The 18,230-nt window shown below is 36.8% G+C and overlaps 1 protein-coding gene across 14 annotated transcripts in view; it reads left to right on the top strand.

The window, feature by feature from the left end:
- The window catches only part of BCAS3 (BCAS3 microtubule associated cell migration factor), a 517,634-nt gene that overhangs the window by 170,883 nt on the left and 328,521 nt on the right, over positions 1-18,230 (top strand). For all 14 annotated transcript variants that reach the window (XR_004960281.1, XR_004960283.1, XR_004960284.1 and 11 more), the window contains one exon: positions 6,734-6,998. Coding sequence is in view for 9 of the 14 variants with exons in the window: in XM_036268042.1 (XP_036123935.1) it covers positions 6,734-6,998 (265 nt within the window). In the remaining 5 variants the exon portion in view is untranslated. The remainder of the gene's footprint in view (positions 1-6,733; positions 6,999-18,230) is intronic.

The following is an 18,230-nucleotide window of genomic DNA, read 5'->3' as shown; positions in this document are numbered from 1 at the left end:
ACTGCCGGCTCTGTGGTGCTTGCAAGGCATCACACTCAGTTTTCTTTTTAAATCCTCATCCTAGGATATTTTTTCATTTATCTTCAGATAGAGTAGAAGGGAGGAAAGGAGAGAGAGAGAGACAGACAGACAGACAGACAGAGACTGATGTGAGAGAGACACATTGCAGTGATTAGACATCTGTATAACTTACACCGGATAAGTCTAGTACCCATCTGACACCACACATAGTTATCACAATATCAGTGACTATTGACTATGTTCCCTATGCTGTATTTTACATCCTCATGACTGTTTTTTATAAGTGGCAATTTGTACATCTTAATCTTGTACCCTTTTTTACCTGTCTCCCCATCCCCTTTCCCATCTGGCAACCATTAGTTTGTTACCTGTATTTATGAGTTTGTTTTGTTTGTTCATTTATTTACTTATTTTAGATTTCACATATAAGTGAAATCATATGGTATTTATCTTTTTCTGTCTGACTTATTCACTTAGCATAATACCCTCTAGGTCTATTCATGTTTTCCCAAATGGCAAGATTTCATTATATTTTATGGCTGAGTAAGATGCCATTGTATATATGTACCACATCTTTATTCGTCTATTGATGGACACTTAGGTTGCTTCTATATCTTGCCTATTGTAAATAATGCTGCTATGTGGGACTTGTGTTTATGGTTTTGATTGTCATTCTTATAGGCTTCTGAAAGTATAGCACTCTTGCTTAGAATTCTTATCCAAGTTCTCTCTGCTTTTGGGTTTTCTTTCTTTTTTTACAAAGAGATTTGGAGAGGGAATTGGTATTTGAGTCATTAGGCATGTATTTGGCTACCGAAACAAGATCATATTTACCAATGCTTTAAAAAAATCAGGGTTTATTTTTCTGTTACAAGAAGGATGCTTCTGGTGGTACAGTTCCTCAACAATGTCTCTGATATTGTTGCTCTTTCCGTTATGATTGTTTTATGTTGCCACTGCCCTGGACATAATTACTGAGTTCCAGGCAGTAAGATGGGGAGAAAAAGGCAGCATCATTGAAGTTAATTCCTTTTATCAGGAAGGTGGATATTTTCCCAGAATCCTGCAGTGGCATCCTGCTTTTGTCAGACTGATTACAACTATGTCAACACTTACTGTGAGAGAGGCCTGGCAGACTTGTATGAATTGTCTGTGGTGGTGTCAGGTGAGGGAGTGAAATTTGGAGATGGGTGTTCGATTCGCCATCCTCTCAGTACATCTGTATAACCATCACCTCAGCCAAAATATAGAACATTTTCATCATCCCAGAAAATTTTCCTCCTGCCCTCTCCTGGCAGATCTTCCGCCCCGCTCACACCCTCGGCAATCATTGATGTAACTCCATGTTTTTACTTTTCAGTTAGAGTTGACAGTCAATGTGACATTAGTTTCAGGAGTTACTTCATTTTGAAACAGGAACCATTTAAAGAACGATAAATTATATACACTAATATACATTTGCAAAACAATTAAACACTATGTATTTTTATTTGAATTTTATTACTTCAAATTTCTGACATTTGTATATTTAAAAGCTCTCAATTGATGATAATGAATGACCTAATGAGGATGCCTTGACAAAACAAGGTACTCTTTGCTTGATTTCTGTTTGTCTTTTTATGTTACAATTTTATGTGGAATGAAGAGAAACTTCATAAGAACATCTGGTTATATCTTTTACCCATATTACATTGAAGTGACTTGTTTAACCCAACCCTAGATGTGAAGTGAGCCAGCATGGACTTTGTGTACAGTGTTTTCTCTCCATACTGTGGAGTGTCTGGGAAACTATAAGAATAATATTGATTGATCTGAGAGTCTTACCGTGTTTTTGACTTTGTCTTTAGAATTCCGAGGTATTTTCTGCTTTGAGGTCTATCATGCCACAAAAAGTCTACATTTACCACATGATCATGATATAAAATGGGTCAGCAAGTGTCTGTTTTTTGACATCTCACAAGCTAAGAATGGTTTTTACAGATGAGCATTGGAATCTACTTGATGATGATAATACTAGCTTGGAGTCCCAAATAAGCAAAATACTATCTTATACAAGAAGGATTCCATACCTCTCGTTAGTAGAACAATGTTACAAAAAATTATAACAATTGTCTGGCCTGGTCAGTGTTATTTGCCATATTTAATACTTATTACTAAATCAGACATACAACTCTCATATAGCTCTCCTGTTTTGTGATGAGAATATCTTAACTAGAAATATTCTAAAGTTGAAGTCTAAAAAATAATGCAGATGATGTCATCTTCTTATTGCTATTGTGCCATTATGTCTAGTGTTTCTTGTTTTTAATGAGGTATGAAAAACCACCCAGCTTGCTTGATAATACCAACAGTTATATCATCTTGTATTTTGTGGGTAGATGGCTTGTTATCTCCTGTAATGTTATTTAAAGGATTAAAATTTCTCTAGTCTCTTGACAGCTAATATCTTTAGCGACCATTCGCTGCTCATTTATGTCCCTGATGTGTGTTCAAGGTCATAGAGCAGACTCAGTGCTCTAACAGCAGTTTTCTAAGTAAGCATTTAGGTGGAATTCTGTCTTCCTGCCTTGATACTGATTTGTTAGCACCACCTCATATCAGAAGTATTCTTAAAATGAAAGGAGGAAACTCCTTTTCATTGACAGATCAGGAAGTGGTCTTGATTATAAGTGTTTTGGAAAAGGGTTTTAGATAACACGCTTCAAGTTCCACCGTGATGGAACATAAATTACTCAATAAGCCTAAAGATGTTTTTCTTTATATATTTTATTCTGGTGTGTGTTAATGCATTTGCTCTTATGATATTAAATTTGTCTGGTACTGTGTTTCTTTTCTCTTGTTTTGCTATTTACACTTTTCTTTGTCCTGCCCCTTCCCTTTTTCTTGCTTTTCTTAAAGTCAGTTTAGTTGAAAGTTATCATAGGCACAGTACAGAGGTAGAACATTTGTGGAATGGCTATTTATTCATAATTCTGGAATTCCTGGGAGTTAAATTTACCAGCTCTCAGGAGATTTTTTTAATTATAATGTTAATGTGTTGTTTATCAAAGTAATTGAAATAGACAGGCATGTGATTTAATTCGGGTTTATCCCTGTATTGCAATAGCCTAGCAATGAAGTATCTTGTCTTGGTATATCAGACTAATTTTTTAAATTTTATTTTAAAGGTTTCAGGCTCTTATAGAAACTTGTACTTTGATGAATACTTATAAATTTTGTTTGTGGAGCATTTCTGGAATATTAGTCAAGATTTTAATCTGAATTTAGGCTATTTGAAGATCTAATATTTGGGAAAGTTGGCTTTTTTGACTGCTAGAGAAGTTTTATAATGAAGCTAGTATATTCATATATGTACACAGGCATACAGACATTTTTTTCTGTTAAATCCCACCCACATACATCTTATATTCTACCATAATTTAACATTGTCTGGGTTCTTCTTTCAAAAGCACTGTTTGTTTGTTGTTTTATGTGGTAAAAAAAAAAAAAGTTGTTATTATTTATTTTTCAATTATTTCTTAATGCTTTCATCTATTTTTATCCAGTCTCCCTGGGGATATAAAGTACAGCATAGAGAATATAGTCAATAATATTGTAATAACTATCAATGGTGCCAGGTGGGTACTGGAATATTGGGGGGACACCAGTTATTTATTCATTTATTTATTTATATTTTTTGTTAATCCTCACCCAAGGATATTTTTCCATTGATTTTCTGGTAGAATGGAAGGGAGGGGTGGGGGGAGAGACAGACAGACAGACAGACATTGATTGGCTGCCTTCTATACGATCCTGCCCTTGACCAGGAATCAAACTTGTGACCCTTCGGTCCGTGGGCCAATACTCTGAACTGCTGAGCCAAACCTGCCACATATACTTTTTAAAGTATATGTTTATCTAACTACTATGTTGTGTACTTGAAACTAATACAAATTAACATGGACAATTATTTTAGTTTATTATTAAGTCAATGTAGAAAAATCTTAAGTATCTATGACTTGCCTTCCTTTTAGCGGTATGCTTAAAAAATAGTTAAAATGGTATTGAATTTTACTTGGCTTTTTTTTTTTTTTTTAAATTCTCACCCGAAGACATTTTTTTTCTTTTTAATCCTCACCCGAGGACATTTTCCATTTTTTATTCATATAGAGTGGGAGGGGGAGAGAGAGAGAGAGAGAAAGAAACATCGACGTGAAAGGGACACATCGAGTGGCTGCCACCCGCATGACCCAACCAGAGCCGGGGAGAAACTGCAACCAAGGTACGTGCCCTTAGCGGGAACCGAACCCGGGTCTCTCCGAACCCGGGTCTCTCCGGACCGTAGGCCGATGCTCTAACCACTGAGCAAAACCGGCCAGGGCGCACCCGAGGACATTTTTGCATTCATCTTTAGATAGAGCGGAAGGGAGAGAGGGAGGACGAGAGAGAAACATTGATGTGACAGAGACACATCAAGTGGTTGCCACCCACACGACCCAACCGGGGCCGGGGACAAACAGCAAGCGAGGTACATGCCCTTAGCGGGAACCGAACCCAGGCCTCTCTGGTCTGCAGGCTGACGCTCTAACCGCTGAGCCAAACCGGCCAGGGCTTGGCTTTTTTTTCAAGTGTACAATCATAGAAGTAAATAGAGACATTTTGTTCAAGTTGTCACCATTAGCCTGGTATCAGATAAAACTGGTCATTTCAGTTTGCTCATTTGAAAATACTGCAACTTCTGTATTCAGCGCCAGATAAATGTCATGAAAATTAGTGACTAACTTTCCCTAGATAAATCTGTGGCCAGCCACTTGTTTTAGTAAATAAAGTTTTTTAAAAAAATGTAGCTGTGCTCATTGATTTACATGTTTTCTATGGCTGCTTTGACATGAGAAAGGCAGAGCTGAGTAGTTGCAACAGCCAACAGAGACCATGTGATGCGCAGTGATTGCCAATCACTGCCGATACATAACTTATGTGTTCTCATTAGAGTATTGGACAGCATGTTACTTTGATGTGATTGCCATTGTAGCCATGTTTCTCCCATTACATAATAATAGTTCACTGTTATTTTCTATATTCATTATACTGTGCATTAGAACTCTGGCTTATTTAGTGTGCATCACAAGTTCATAGCCTTAAAAACTGTCAGCCTTATCTCCTCCTCCTATTCCCTGGTAGCTGCCATTTTACCCTCTTTTTTTCACAGGTTTGATTAAAAAAAAAAAAAAGAATCCACATATAAGTGATATCATACAGTAATTATCTTTCTCTGATTTATCTTGCTTAGCATTCTGTGCTCAAGGTTCATCCATGCCACCAATGGCAGGATATCCTCTTTCTCAAGGCTGACTAATACTACATTGTGTATGTATTGCATCTTTCTACAAATTCATCCCCTGGTGGGCATTTGGGTTATCAGAGTATTTTAGGGACTTTTCTCTGGTGCATCCCACCTCTCCTTAGGAACCTGGATTCCTGGCAGTCGAGGGAGCTTCTGCCTCGTTTTCCTTCAGCTATCTTCATCTCCACTGCAGATCCACTCCCTGAGATTTCACTCCCAGAATTATCCTTCCAAAATTGAAAGCTTGACTGCATTATTTCTTAAAATGCAAGCACCTCCTGCTCTCGCTTTTGCTGACTCTGTTGTTTCTGATATACTGGACTGCTTGCCCATCATTTCCATTTTATATCTAGGCATTTGTGTCTAAAATGGAATATCTGATATATTTCAGTTGGAATGTCGTTCTCTCTTGTCTTTGTAAGTGTATCCTACTTCAAAAATCAATTTCATGCCCTGGCTGGTTTGGCTCAGCGGTTAGAGCATCGGCCTGCAATCCCGAGAGACCCGAGCTCGGTTCCCGCTAAGGGCATGTACCTCGGTTGCAGTTTGTCCCTGGCCCTGGTTGGTCGTGTGGGTGGCAACCACTTGATGTGTTCCTTTCACGTCGATGTTTCTCTCTCTCTCTGTTCCTCTCTCTCCCTCCCACTCTACCTGAACAAAAAATGGAAAAATGTCCTCGGGTGAGGATTAAAAAAAAAAAAAAAATCAATTTCATAATCTACACTCATTAGGATAATGTTTTGGGGCCACTTCTAACCATCCACGTTCACCAACTCCTTTTCACGTCTCACCAGGAGATTTTATATTTCTCTTTCTTTTTGTTACCTCTGTGCCCTATGCATAAGATAGTTACTTCACTTTTATATATTATATTTTCAAAAATTTCTTATATGTCTTTTCTTCTTGGTAAGCTATGAGCCCAAGAATCATTGCTTATTTACCTCTTTGTTGTTAGTACCTATTAGCATGGTACCCAATGAATATCTGCTGAGCAAATAATTGGATTAATTTCCTCCTTGGTGTTGTGTGATGTATATTTTTATTTTAACTAGTCTTTGCTTTTTAGAAGGCAGATACCTTGACTCATATATCTTTTCTTATAGCTCTATAGAGTACAACTATGGAGGTCCTGTTTTCTGACTTGACACTGTATGCAGCAAGAGATATAATTTCCTATTCTAAATCTTATCAAATCCCCGATATGGCGTTTTGATCACTATTCATCATGAAACTCATCTGTAGAATAAAATTTTTTATGTATGATTTGATCTTAGGTAAATTTGGTAACAAGATACACATTTCTGTTCATATTTGGTGATGTGTGTATGATGCTCTTAGATCAATGCAAGTGGTTTCAATTCATGTGTGTTTCCCTTATCTCATTTCTAGGTACAAGACATCTGCTTCAGCCATGACTGTCGCTGGGTTGTGGTCAGTACGCTTCGGGGTACGTCCCATGTTTTTCCAATCAACCCTTATGGTGGCCAGCCTTGCGTTCGAACACACATGTCTCCACGAGTTGTGAATCGTATGAGCCGTTTCCAGAAAAGTGCGGGGCTGGAGGAGATTGAACAAGAACTGACATCCAAGCAAGGAGGTCGCTGTAGCCCTGTTCCAGGTCTATCAAGCAGTCCTTCTGGATCGCCCCTGCATGGTAAACCTCATTTTCTTCCTCTCCACCGAACCCTACTGTCCTACTTCCCTTTATCTTTAATTTTCAATCTCTGGGGCAAAAATAAATCCACTTTCCTAATCTGTTCATGCAAAGACAAGGTCTTAGGCTCATCTTGGGACAGTCTTAATTTATTAAATAATTTAATTAATTGAAGCCTTAGAGTAATGGCAGTCTTTATCATGCTACTTTACTTCCCTAACATTTTCAATATGTAAGGGCTTCCTTCTGGCATTTTTATAGACTATGATATTTGAGATTATATTAATACATTTAGATATTGAATCTCATATGCATAGATCTTTTCCAGAATACTTCGTCTTTAACAAAAGCCAACATTATATATAGTTCATTACATATTCATTGTTGGAGAAGAATGGTCATGAGTCATATGTATTTTAGAGCAGCATTTGTATTTTATTTTAAAATATATCTCTGTGGCGTTTCTACCAATATATGTAGGAAAAACAAAAAAATTGCATAGCTCAATAATTCATCTTACAGCAAATAATTGTGTTACTGTCACCCCAACCAATAAATAAAGCATTACTAGAACTCCCCTTTTGTGCTCCTTTTCCATAAAAAAAACAACCATGAATCTGACTTTATGGTACTCATTTTCTTACTTTTCAAAAAATCCTCACCTGAGGATATTTTTCCATTTATTTTCAGATAGAGCAGGAGCGAGGGGTAGAGAGAGAAAGACAGAGAGAGAAACATTGATGTGAGAGAGACACATCGCTTGGTTGCCTCCCATATGACCCCAACCAGGGCCAGGGGCAAACCGCATCCGAGGTATGTGCCCTTGATCAGAATCAAATCCACAACTCTTTGGTCTGAGAGCTGATGTTCTAACTGTTGAACCAAACTGGCCAGGGCTCATTTTCTTACTTTATATTTTTATTTTTTTATTTTTTATCCTCATGAGGACATTTTTCCGTTTTCTGTTCAGATAGAGTAGGAGGGAGAGAGAGGAAGAGAGAGAGAGAGAGAGAGAGAGAGAGAAACATCAACGTGAAAGGGACCCATCGAGTGGCTGCCACCCGCACGACCCAACCAGAGCCCGGGACAAACTGCAACCAAGGTATGCGCGCTTAGTGGGAACTGAACCCGGGTCTCTCTGGACCGCAGAGCCAAACTGGCCAGGGCTCATTTTCTTACTTTTTAAAAATAGTTTTCTCCTCAGGAAGTATCCTTAAATACTGTTGTTCACTTTCATAGAAATGGAATTACAGAGTATGTATATTTTGGTATATTCAGCTTCTTTATCATCATGTATGTGAGATTAATTCATGTACTCCTATATAGGTTTACTTAATTTATTCCCACTGCTCCTACATATTCCATTGTACAATTATACTCCTACTTGTTTATTTATCCTTTCTCCTGTTGTTGATGTATATTTGGGTATTTTCCAGTGTGGGGTTATAATGTATAATGATGCAGTGAAAATTTCTGTACTTGGTTCAAATATGTACTCATTTTTAAATGGAAATGCTGGGTTATAATGTATGTAAACCTTGATCTTGGTAGTTAATACCCGAGTAGCTATACCATTTCACTCCCACCAGGACAGAAAATATTTGTTGACATTAGATGACATTTTTTCTTTTTCTACAGCATCGGAGATTCTCCTTGACAGATGACTGCTTTAAGTTTTTAAGAATAGGGAATTATATATAGAGAGATTATGGTTACTACAGAAAACAATATTTAATTGGTCTGAAATTCATATAACATAAAATTAACCATTAAAATGTTAACAATTCAGTTGTGCAACCATTACTTCTACCTAGTTCAAAAACATTTTCTTTATCTGAGAAGAACACTGAACGTTCATTCAACAGTTATTCCTAGTTCCTCTCTTCCCAAGCCCCTTGTCACTACCAATCTGCTTTCTATCTCTATGCATTTACCTGTTCTAGATATTGCATATAACTTCCATCATTCAATATGAGACCTTCTATTTCTGGCTCTTTTCCTAGTACAATGTTTTTGAGGTGTAGCCACATTGTAATATGTATCAGTACTTCATTATTTTATATGACTGCATAATATTCCATTGTATGTATATACCACAATTTTTCCTTCATTCATCCACTGATGGACATTTGAGTTCTTTCCACCCTTTAGTAATGGTGCTAATATATCCAAGTGTGTACAGGTATTACTTTGAGTACTTCTTTGCAATTCTTTGGCAATACACCCATCTTTATTTGTTTTGGCTTTTGCTTTAACACATATCCCTTTGTAATACTTAGCCAATTCTAGGTATGGAGTTTCCATAGGAAGTTTTAAAATAGCCTGAAAAACATAGGTAAATGGAATTCCCAGGGAGAAATTGCATTGTAACTAAAAAAATTTGGGGCCTCCCCTGGCCGATGTACTCAGTGGTTGAGCATTGACCCATGCACCAAGAGATCACCGGTTCAATTCCTGGTCAAGGCACATGCCCAGGTTTGTGGGCCCAATCCCCAGTGGGGGACGTGCAGGAGGGGGCCAGTCAATGTTCACTCTCATCAATGTTTCTATCTCTGAAATCAATAAAGAAAAACAAATTAAAATAAAAAAATTTGGGAGCTCTGTTTTCTCCTCACATGATATTTTATATTCTGGTTCTATTATTTTTATAACACTGTTATTCATGTGTATTTAACTTAAGTTAGAAAGTCTTTCAGAATCAGTTCCAGGTATAAAACGGCCATTTAAAAAAGTATTTAAAATTTCAAAAGAAGTTGAAAGCTATGTGATATTTGTAATTTTGTTTTCATTTGGAATAAATTTTACTTAAATAATTACATATTTTGGTATGCAAATTTTGTCATGTAGTTAGGTGATAGTATCACTAATTTGAGAACCTTTCTCTTTGTGTTGATTTTTTTTTTTAACTTAAATTTTGCTAAACACTTGATGGAAAGGCATTCAGTGTGCATGTGAGGTAGCTAGGTGACCAGAGAACCAGATATATTTGTAGAAAAATTAGTATTTATAGTTCTTACATTTATTCATCTTCAGAGAGTATTCTTTTGAGCTTCTCTTTTCTTCCTATTCTTTCTTCCCTATTAAGCATACTACATACCAGGTTCCAGGCTAGGCTTGGGCAGAATGTACCCAAAAACTGTCATCTCTGCTTTGTGTACCTTCTAGTACAGGGGAAAAAAAGATATATATTAAATGACTGTGAACATATTTTTTTGAATATATTTTTGCTGAAGAGTGCAAAGTGCCTATCAATTAAGGAGTTGTCATTTATAAAAGAACAAATAGTTGAAGAGCAATACTTGAATTTCTGAGTCAAAATATACTATTTTTCTCAGCTTTATTGCTCACAGTTCTCTTCATATTTTTGCATAAAGCTATCGGAAGACATCTCAGAGAGATTATAGACTGTTTGACAGTGTTGCTATGCTTAACGTTCTCTTTTGCAAGCAGGGAATTTCAGAAGGCATTTTCCTCCTGATAACACTTATTAAAATTTTATTATGCTGGAATTTCACCCCATTACTCTGCTGCATAGTTTTTAAAGCACTGACATTAGAGTGATGGTCATTTTTCTTCATGTTCTCTTTGTATTTCACATGTCAAAACAAAATGGGCATTGTTGTTGGTTAGTTCTAAAAAGGATGTATTTACAGTTTGTGTGGATAAACAGTCTGATGCTGGTCAAAAACAATGTAAACTTTGAACAGGGAGGGATTCATCTTGAAAATGAATCATGCTTGGTGGTATTACCGTTGTTTGTGCTCTTTTTAGCAAAGTAAAGGAAACTGTTAAATAACAGTTGATATAGGGATATTTCCTTTTTATGCTCTGGAATCAGTCCAGTGTAGGTTACGATTATTTTATCTACTTGCCATTATTTTACATAACAGGGGACGTTTATTTATTTGAAATATATTCTCTCTAAATATTTTTTTTATTTCCTTTCATATTGCCTTGACCTTAGTCTATGTGAGGGGTTCTTAACTTAAGATCCATGGACATGGATACAAAAGAAAACTTACATCTTTATGTTTGCTCTCCTCTAATGAAAAGTATTTCCTTTCATTATGACTATAGACAACACAAGACAGTAATATTAGTAGTGCTTGTGACATTGTCACCAATAAAAATGCAGATGTTTTATATCACAGACATATGAACTATGTATCTTAAAATGTTTTGAGTTACTGAAATATACTTTGAATATTGTTTATGCTCATCATATCTTTGGAATTACTGTATATGATGTACTATTAATTATTTTAAGTATTTATTACATATATTATTATAGCAAAACTTAATTTTTAAATGTAACAATAACTATAATATAATTGATTTCTTTTAATTCTATGTATTATATTTTATATATTTATAAGCATTATTCAGAGGAAGAGTCTGCAGGCTTTCCCAGACTGTCCAAGCAGTCCATGGCACAAAAATGATTAAGAACCCCAGTCACCTTTCCTTACCTCATCTGTTTCAGTAGCCTCCAGCCTCTTACTATCACTAATCTTTTCTTTGTTAACCATCAATATTATTTTCCACTCTTCTCCTTAAAATCCTTCAGTGTCTGACCATCCTTGTAGAATGTTAGAGGAGCTCCCATCTTATTTCTAGCTGTTGTTCCGTCACACCTAGATCACTGCGTCCTTCCCTGAATATGCCACGTGTATTCATTTCTTGGCGCCTTTCCTATTTGTGTATTTATCTCTACTTGAAATAATTGTTACTTTCTTGAATGCCTGCTAAAACGCTTCTTCATTGTGATCTAGCTAAAACTATCACGTTGTCCCTTTGACTTCTCTTGATGTTGTATTATTTGTAGCAGCTCTGTTATATCACTACACGCTGATTGCTTGTGGACATGCCTGTCTCTCCTGTAAGGTTGACTTCCATGAAGACAGGGTCTTATTTGTATTTGTATCTTTGATAAAATGTAGACTCTAATGCTTCGAGTCAAGTTTCCAAACATCTTTAGAAGTTCTTCTAATAAAACAATTTATTATTTCTTCTTTTGATTTACTTTAAATTTTATATTTTTCTATCACTGTTTATCCCCCCATACCCTCTTCTACCTCCACCCCTCTACAATCTTGGTCTTTTTCCCCCCCCCCTTTGCTCAATCCCTGCATGCCCCCTCCCTCTTCCCATCCCCAATAAAACAATGTAGCTTTTAATCATTACTTGTCTGAATGAAGTGGTAACATTGCTGTTCATTTTAACATCTTTAAGATATATTTATTTATTCAACAACTATTAATTGGCATTTATGATGTCTAGGCATTGTTTCTGAGCTCTAGGAATATAGCAGTGAACAAGAGGAGCATGGCCCTGTTCCCAGGGAGCTGACTTTCTAGTGGAGTGATATGAATGTAAAGACAATGATTGATTGATAGATAGATAGATAGATAGATTTATGTGCTATGAAGAAAAATAAAGAATTGAAGGGGACACTAGGGAATGCCTGGAGAGGATCGAAATTGGAAATTAGAATACTTCCCACAGACCTTAATGAGTTGACATTTGAACAAAAATGCGATGAAAGTATGGGTGAAAGTCATACAGATGTCTGGGGAACATGTTCCAGGCAGAAGGAAGAGCTAGTGTAAAATCCTTGAGCTGGGAATGTGCTGGAGTGTTCCAGGCTTAGGAGGCCAGTGTGGCTGAAGCCTAGTGGTAGAAGTAGAAGATGAGGTCAGAGAGGAAATGTGGCCATATCATGCCAACCTTTGACTTTTACGTAGCGAGCGATGGAGAAGCTGTGGAGAGTTTTGAGAAGAAGAGCGACACGGTGAGACTGTGTTGGCAGGAACAGTGGAGATCTGTATTAAGAATGCAGTCTGTAGGTTGTCAAGGGTAGAAGCCTAGTGAGACCAGTGGAGAGTATTGCTCAAGTCCACATGAGAGAAGGCAAGGCTTGGACTGAGTTGTTTATAGTGGAGATTCTGCGTAGTAATTGGATTCTTGCTATATTTTGATGGTTTTCTGATATATTTTACGTCAAGTATGAGAGAAAAGAGGAGTCAGAGTGACTGGTAAGGCTTTTGGTCTGATCAGCTGGAAGCAGGCTTTGCTGTCGAATGAGATGAGAAGCACAGGGGTGAAGCAGGTTTGGGGACAAGGCATCGGAGTTTTAGAAACGTTTCCTTGTCTTTGTATCTTTGACCTCTTAGCGGTAGTAAGTAGGTAGTTGGTAAGTAGGTAGCTGGTTTAACGAGTCTGGAGTTTAGTGCAAATGACTAAGCTAAGGATAAATGCTCGGAAGGCACAGATAGAGCCCAAAGCTGGATGAGGTCACCTAGTGAGGGACTGAGTATGAAGAAAGAGAAGGTAAATATGCCCCAGGACCGATCCCTGGGGCCTCTCTACATTAAGTAGCCATTACATGGAAGGCAGACCATGGATGAGAAATCCTGGAGGCCAAATAAACACCTTTTTTTTTTTTTTTTTCTTGAGAGAAGGGAGTGATTAATGTGTGATATGCTGCTGGTAGGCCAATTAAGATAAGGACTGTGGAAAAGGAGAGAATATCATCAAATTTAGTGACATAGAGGACATGTGACTTTGCCGCGAGCAGTTTTGGTGGAGTGGTGGGGCCCTGATGGAGCCGGAGAGGGAAATTGGGTCCGGCATTGACAAGTCTTTCAAGGAGCATTGTTCCGGGGAGCAGGAAGCCGGCAGGGAGAGGGCACCCAGGAGACGCTTCTGTGTTCTCAGTCGAGAGGAAGTGAGGATGGCGCAGTGGTGGGAGCTCTCCAGAGAAAGGCGAAGGTTCCTCTCGGAGAACAGGCGCCCCTTACCTGGCAGTAATGTTGCCTGGAGGAAGAAGCAGTTTTTCCCCACTATTATTTCTGCCTCAAGCCATGTTAATTACTTGCCTTTGCTTTTCAACTGTCAGTACCTTGTTCCTACACCTGAATGGGTTCCCTTCATTTCTTCAGGGAACTCTGAATGCACCTTCCAAGCTCAGCTAATTTAGGATGAGCTCTCTCCCTTTTAACCTAAATCTCGAACTTCATGTATTTGATCCTTATTTTTGAGGCTGTCCCTTACCAAGTTGTAACTTGCTTGGGGAAGCAGTTGGAGGACCAGGAGTCACACTGCCTGGGGTAGAGTCTATCCTCCATGACTTTGTCACTATGTAATCTTAATCTACCAGAGCCTTACCTTTCTTTCTGTAGAATGGGGAAAATTGTATTACCTCCCTTAGAGAGTTACTGGGAGGGTGAAAGCGCTTTGAGTAGTGTTTGGCACATGTCGAATCCTCAGTCAAAGATTAACTGTGACGGTTAGTATCATTATTAATATTGTTTATCATGGAGGAGATATATAGGATTGAGTAATTTTTCACGTTTTTGCATAGTGCCTCTTATCCAGAAAACAGGATAAATGAATAAGTCACTGAAGAATGAGTGAATGAAAAATATAATTGTGACCTTATTGTGTATTTGTTTTTCAGCCTTTATTTATTATTATTATTTTAAAAAAAATTCTCACCCGAGGATATGTTTTTTTTATTGATTTTAGAGAGAGAGGAAGGGAGACAGAGAGAGAAACATCGATCGGTTGCCTGTATATTCCCCCACCAGGGATTAAACCCAAAACAGGTATGTGCCCTGACTAGGCATGAAACCCTCAGCCTTTCGGTGCACAGAATGCTCAGTCCACTGAGACACCTGGCTGGGGCATATGGTTTAGCCTTTTGGACTCAGTATTGATAAGTTCACTTCCGACATTGTTTCTGCAATGGAGACAACATAAAACTGAGACGTGGAGGTGATATAATTTTCTTCTTTTTCATCTGTTTTTGCTCATTTTAAATCCAATACTTCAGGAAACATAGTTTTATAATTTATTCCACCTATTCTGGAACCTTTGCAAATTAGTTTTCTAGTTTAGATTCAAGAATTTGGCATTTACTCTGCGATAGGGCTTTTCAGGAATTCGTTTTTTCTTGCTATTTCCATTGACTTAAGAGAGGGATTTCGGATTCATTTCTACAGTTCCCCAGAGTTCCTGGAAGTGTCTCCTTTCCCATTAACTTACTGATCCTCGGGGGAGGAGTCATCTTTGAGTCACAGCCTCTGGCCTTTGAATCCCAGATTCTGCTTCTTCCGAATGGAAATAGTTGAGGAGACTTTGAGACCTTCTTGGACTGGAGACCTTCATGTTTTAGTAAAAGTGCGTTTAAATTACTGGTGGTACCACTTCTCTTTTTAGCATCTGAATTATTCTTTTTCACCCCCTTTATTACCTTTATTTGATGGTTTATTGTACTTACTAACTTTTGTTGATCAGTACTTTTCTTGATACAGACCATGTCACAATTGTAAATACAAAGCAACCAAACATTTCAGCCTTATACAGTTTCACCTACTTAAGACAATCAATAAGGATGTGATTCTTGACTTCTCTTTCCACATCACTGTTTACTTGGGGATTGAACGTTCCATTTGTATGTTTTAATTTTTGCCAAGAAAAGTCAATCATGTGCACTGTAGCTCTGCTTTAAATTTTATGCCTCATATGACACAGCGTATATATACATAGTATATACATGTTAAATGGATAAAAATCTTCTGTTAGTTTAGTACCTGGGTTTCTACTGGTTACATGTACTTGATTGTTTTAGTTCAGATGAAGTTTTGTTTTTAATGGGTTGCTTTCAAGTCTAATAAAATTTCCCTAGTGAATTTGTTTTCTTATAAATTTTTTTACCATCCTTTAAAAAATGTTGCTATACCATTATGCTATACTATACACCAAAATCATACACATTTAACTATCTTGGTCACTTCCTATTGTTCCTTAGAACAGATGAGTTCTTTGGGAATGTGGATTGACGTAGAGACCTGCCACAAGATGCTTTCATTTAAGAAGCACTGACTGAGAAAAAAATCGATTAAATAAAAATAGCATAATTTTTAATAGACTACTTTATAGAGCAATTTTAGGTTCACAGCAAAATTGAGAGGGCAGTGCAGATAGCATAATTTTTGAGGGAAATAACATTACCTGTGGAGTATTTTTAAAAAATTCTTACATCCTCTCTCAATTATAGTTTAAAATTTAGTGCTATAAAAACTGTTTAAACTCTGTTTAAATATTTTATCTTTTTGTTTGTTTCATTTGGAATATGCCACATTTTTTTTTCTCTGAAAGCTTTTCTTTGAAACAAATGCCAGATGAAGTAGTTAGCAATTGAAGCCAACCTGGAATTTTTTGTTTTGCCTTTTATTGCTCATGAAATACTTTGTATTTTCTCTATATTTTTTACATTGGCAAATCATAGACTCAAGGTTTCAGTGGTTTTGATTTTAAATGGTTAATGAGACATGCCTCTAGAGGGCAATCTTTTCTAACTTTCCTGTGGTGGTGATCATGGTAACCCTGGCATGAACCTGGTGTACTATGGACATTGTCTTATTAGGTCTTACAGTAACCCAGCTTCCTTCTTACTCTGTTTTCTATGGTTTATTTCTCAAAGTTTTCTTAGAGAATTGGACTTTTGAACTATATTACTACCAGTTAATATCTGATTTTAGTACTCCATCCATTTACCTAGGTCCTATGAATAAATTTAGGCAGTTGAATGGAGGCAACTTTTTTAGTTAATCAATTTAGTAAGTGATGTCTGCATGTTCTAAAAATTCCTTTCTTTGATTCTCTATGTTGCTATTCAAGGACTTAACTTCTCTACTTTATGGGACCAGAGTGATTAAACTCTACTATCGAGACATTATTAGGGCTTATAGTTAATCTCTGCTTCTCTGTTAACATTTATTAGAGTTTTATTGTTTTTGTTTACCTATGTAATATAATTTTATCTAAGTAATATATGCACTTATAGAAGACAAATAATACCACCAATTTATAATGAGGAATGGCACCTGCTTGCCCACTCCGCGCCGGTCTCGGGTGCCATTCCCCAGAGGCTTCTTCCAGTTCTTCATGCGGTCTTCCGTGCTGTGTTCCTTTGTCTGCTCCCTTTTGGAAATCATGTTAGTTGGAAATGGACCCTAACTTTCTCTTCTGTTTTCTATCACTTTATCTTTTTGTTTCACTTTATCAGAGTGTCCCCAAGTTTATCTTCTAACCTTTTTATTGCATTTTTATTTTGGCAATGTGGTTTTAATATTCTTTACTCTGACTGCTTCTTATAGTATCATACTTTTTTCTTATTTGACAGACATAATATAGTTTATCTTTTGAGAGAGAGTTATAATTTTTGAAGCATATTTTGCTCCTTGTATCATCTCTTATTTCCTCTGATTTCTTTTTTCGTTTTTGTCATAGTTGTGAGCATTATTTTTCATATTAATGGTTCTCAATTGAAAGTATAATTTACCTATTAAAAAGTACTGATATCCAGGCCCAATCTTAGACTGATTAAACCAAAATATTGACCTGACTATCTAGGAATCCTTGGCTGATCATTCTTATTTTTACTTTATTTTAAAATTTTATTATGTATTAATTTATTGCATGCTTTTATTTTTATTTAGCTAATCAACAAACCTGTACTAAACTGATTGGAAGCTGTTTGAGTGTGAGTAGATCATCCCAACTTGTAGGTCAACTAGTCTATCAGGTGGAACTGGCAATTTTATTAGGGTACCCGGATCAATACAATTTATATTTCTCTTTTCACTTATACTGGTCAGTTTCCCCATAAAGGAATCTTCTGTTTGGGGTGATGTTGGGGTGGTGGAGTCTTTCTGGCGATAAACTTAGAAGTTAGTTTTCAAGGAGTTGGAGGCATTATTTTTGTTTAGTGTTTAGAATAACAAGAGCATTTGGTTGATCTAGTTGCATGTTACTAATCTCTTACTTTTCCAGGGAGGAAGACAAAGTTCTGGTTAAATTCCATTGAAATATATATGTATTTTTTTCAAAATTTGATTTTAGAAAAATTGGAGAGGGAGAAGAAAGTAGGAATTAGTCTTCTTAGGATACATAATGAACAGTATCTGAATGACCTTAATAAACAGATTTAGAAGTGTTCAGACTTGAGAGTAACAGCCATGAGTAGTCTTGAACTTAAAATCGCAGCAGGAAATACGAATCTGACTGTTGGCTTATAGTTTGTAAACTACAAAGGGTAAGGAAAGTGGGGTCAGGGCTGTGCCAGGGTTACACATACTGAGAAATAGAAACTATTATAGTTCTTACCGTAATAGGCTCTTAGCGTAAAATGACATTTAGAATTTGGAGGAAGATGAGAAAAGGAAA

Source organism: Molossus molossus, unplaced genomic scaffold, assembly GCF_014108415.1.
Source record: "Molossus molossus isolate mMolMol1 unplaced genomic scaffold, mMolMol1.p scaffold_m16_p_19, whole genome shotgun sequence".
NCBI lineage: Eukaryota > Metazoa > Chordata > Mammalia > Chiroptera > Molossidae > Molossus > Molossus molossus.
Note: the sequence above shows the minus strand (reverse complement) of the source record. Positions and strands in the feature narration are given on the sequence as shown.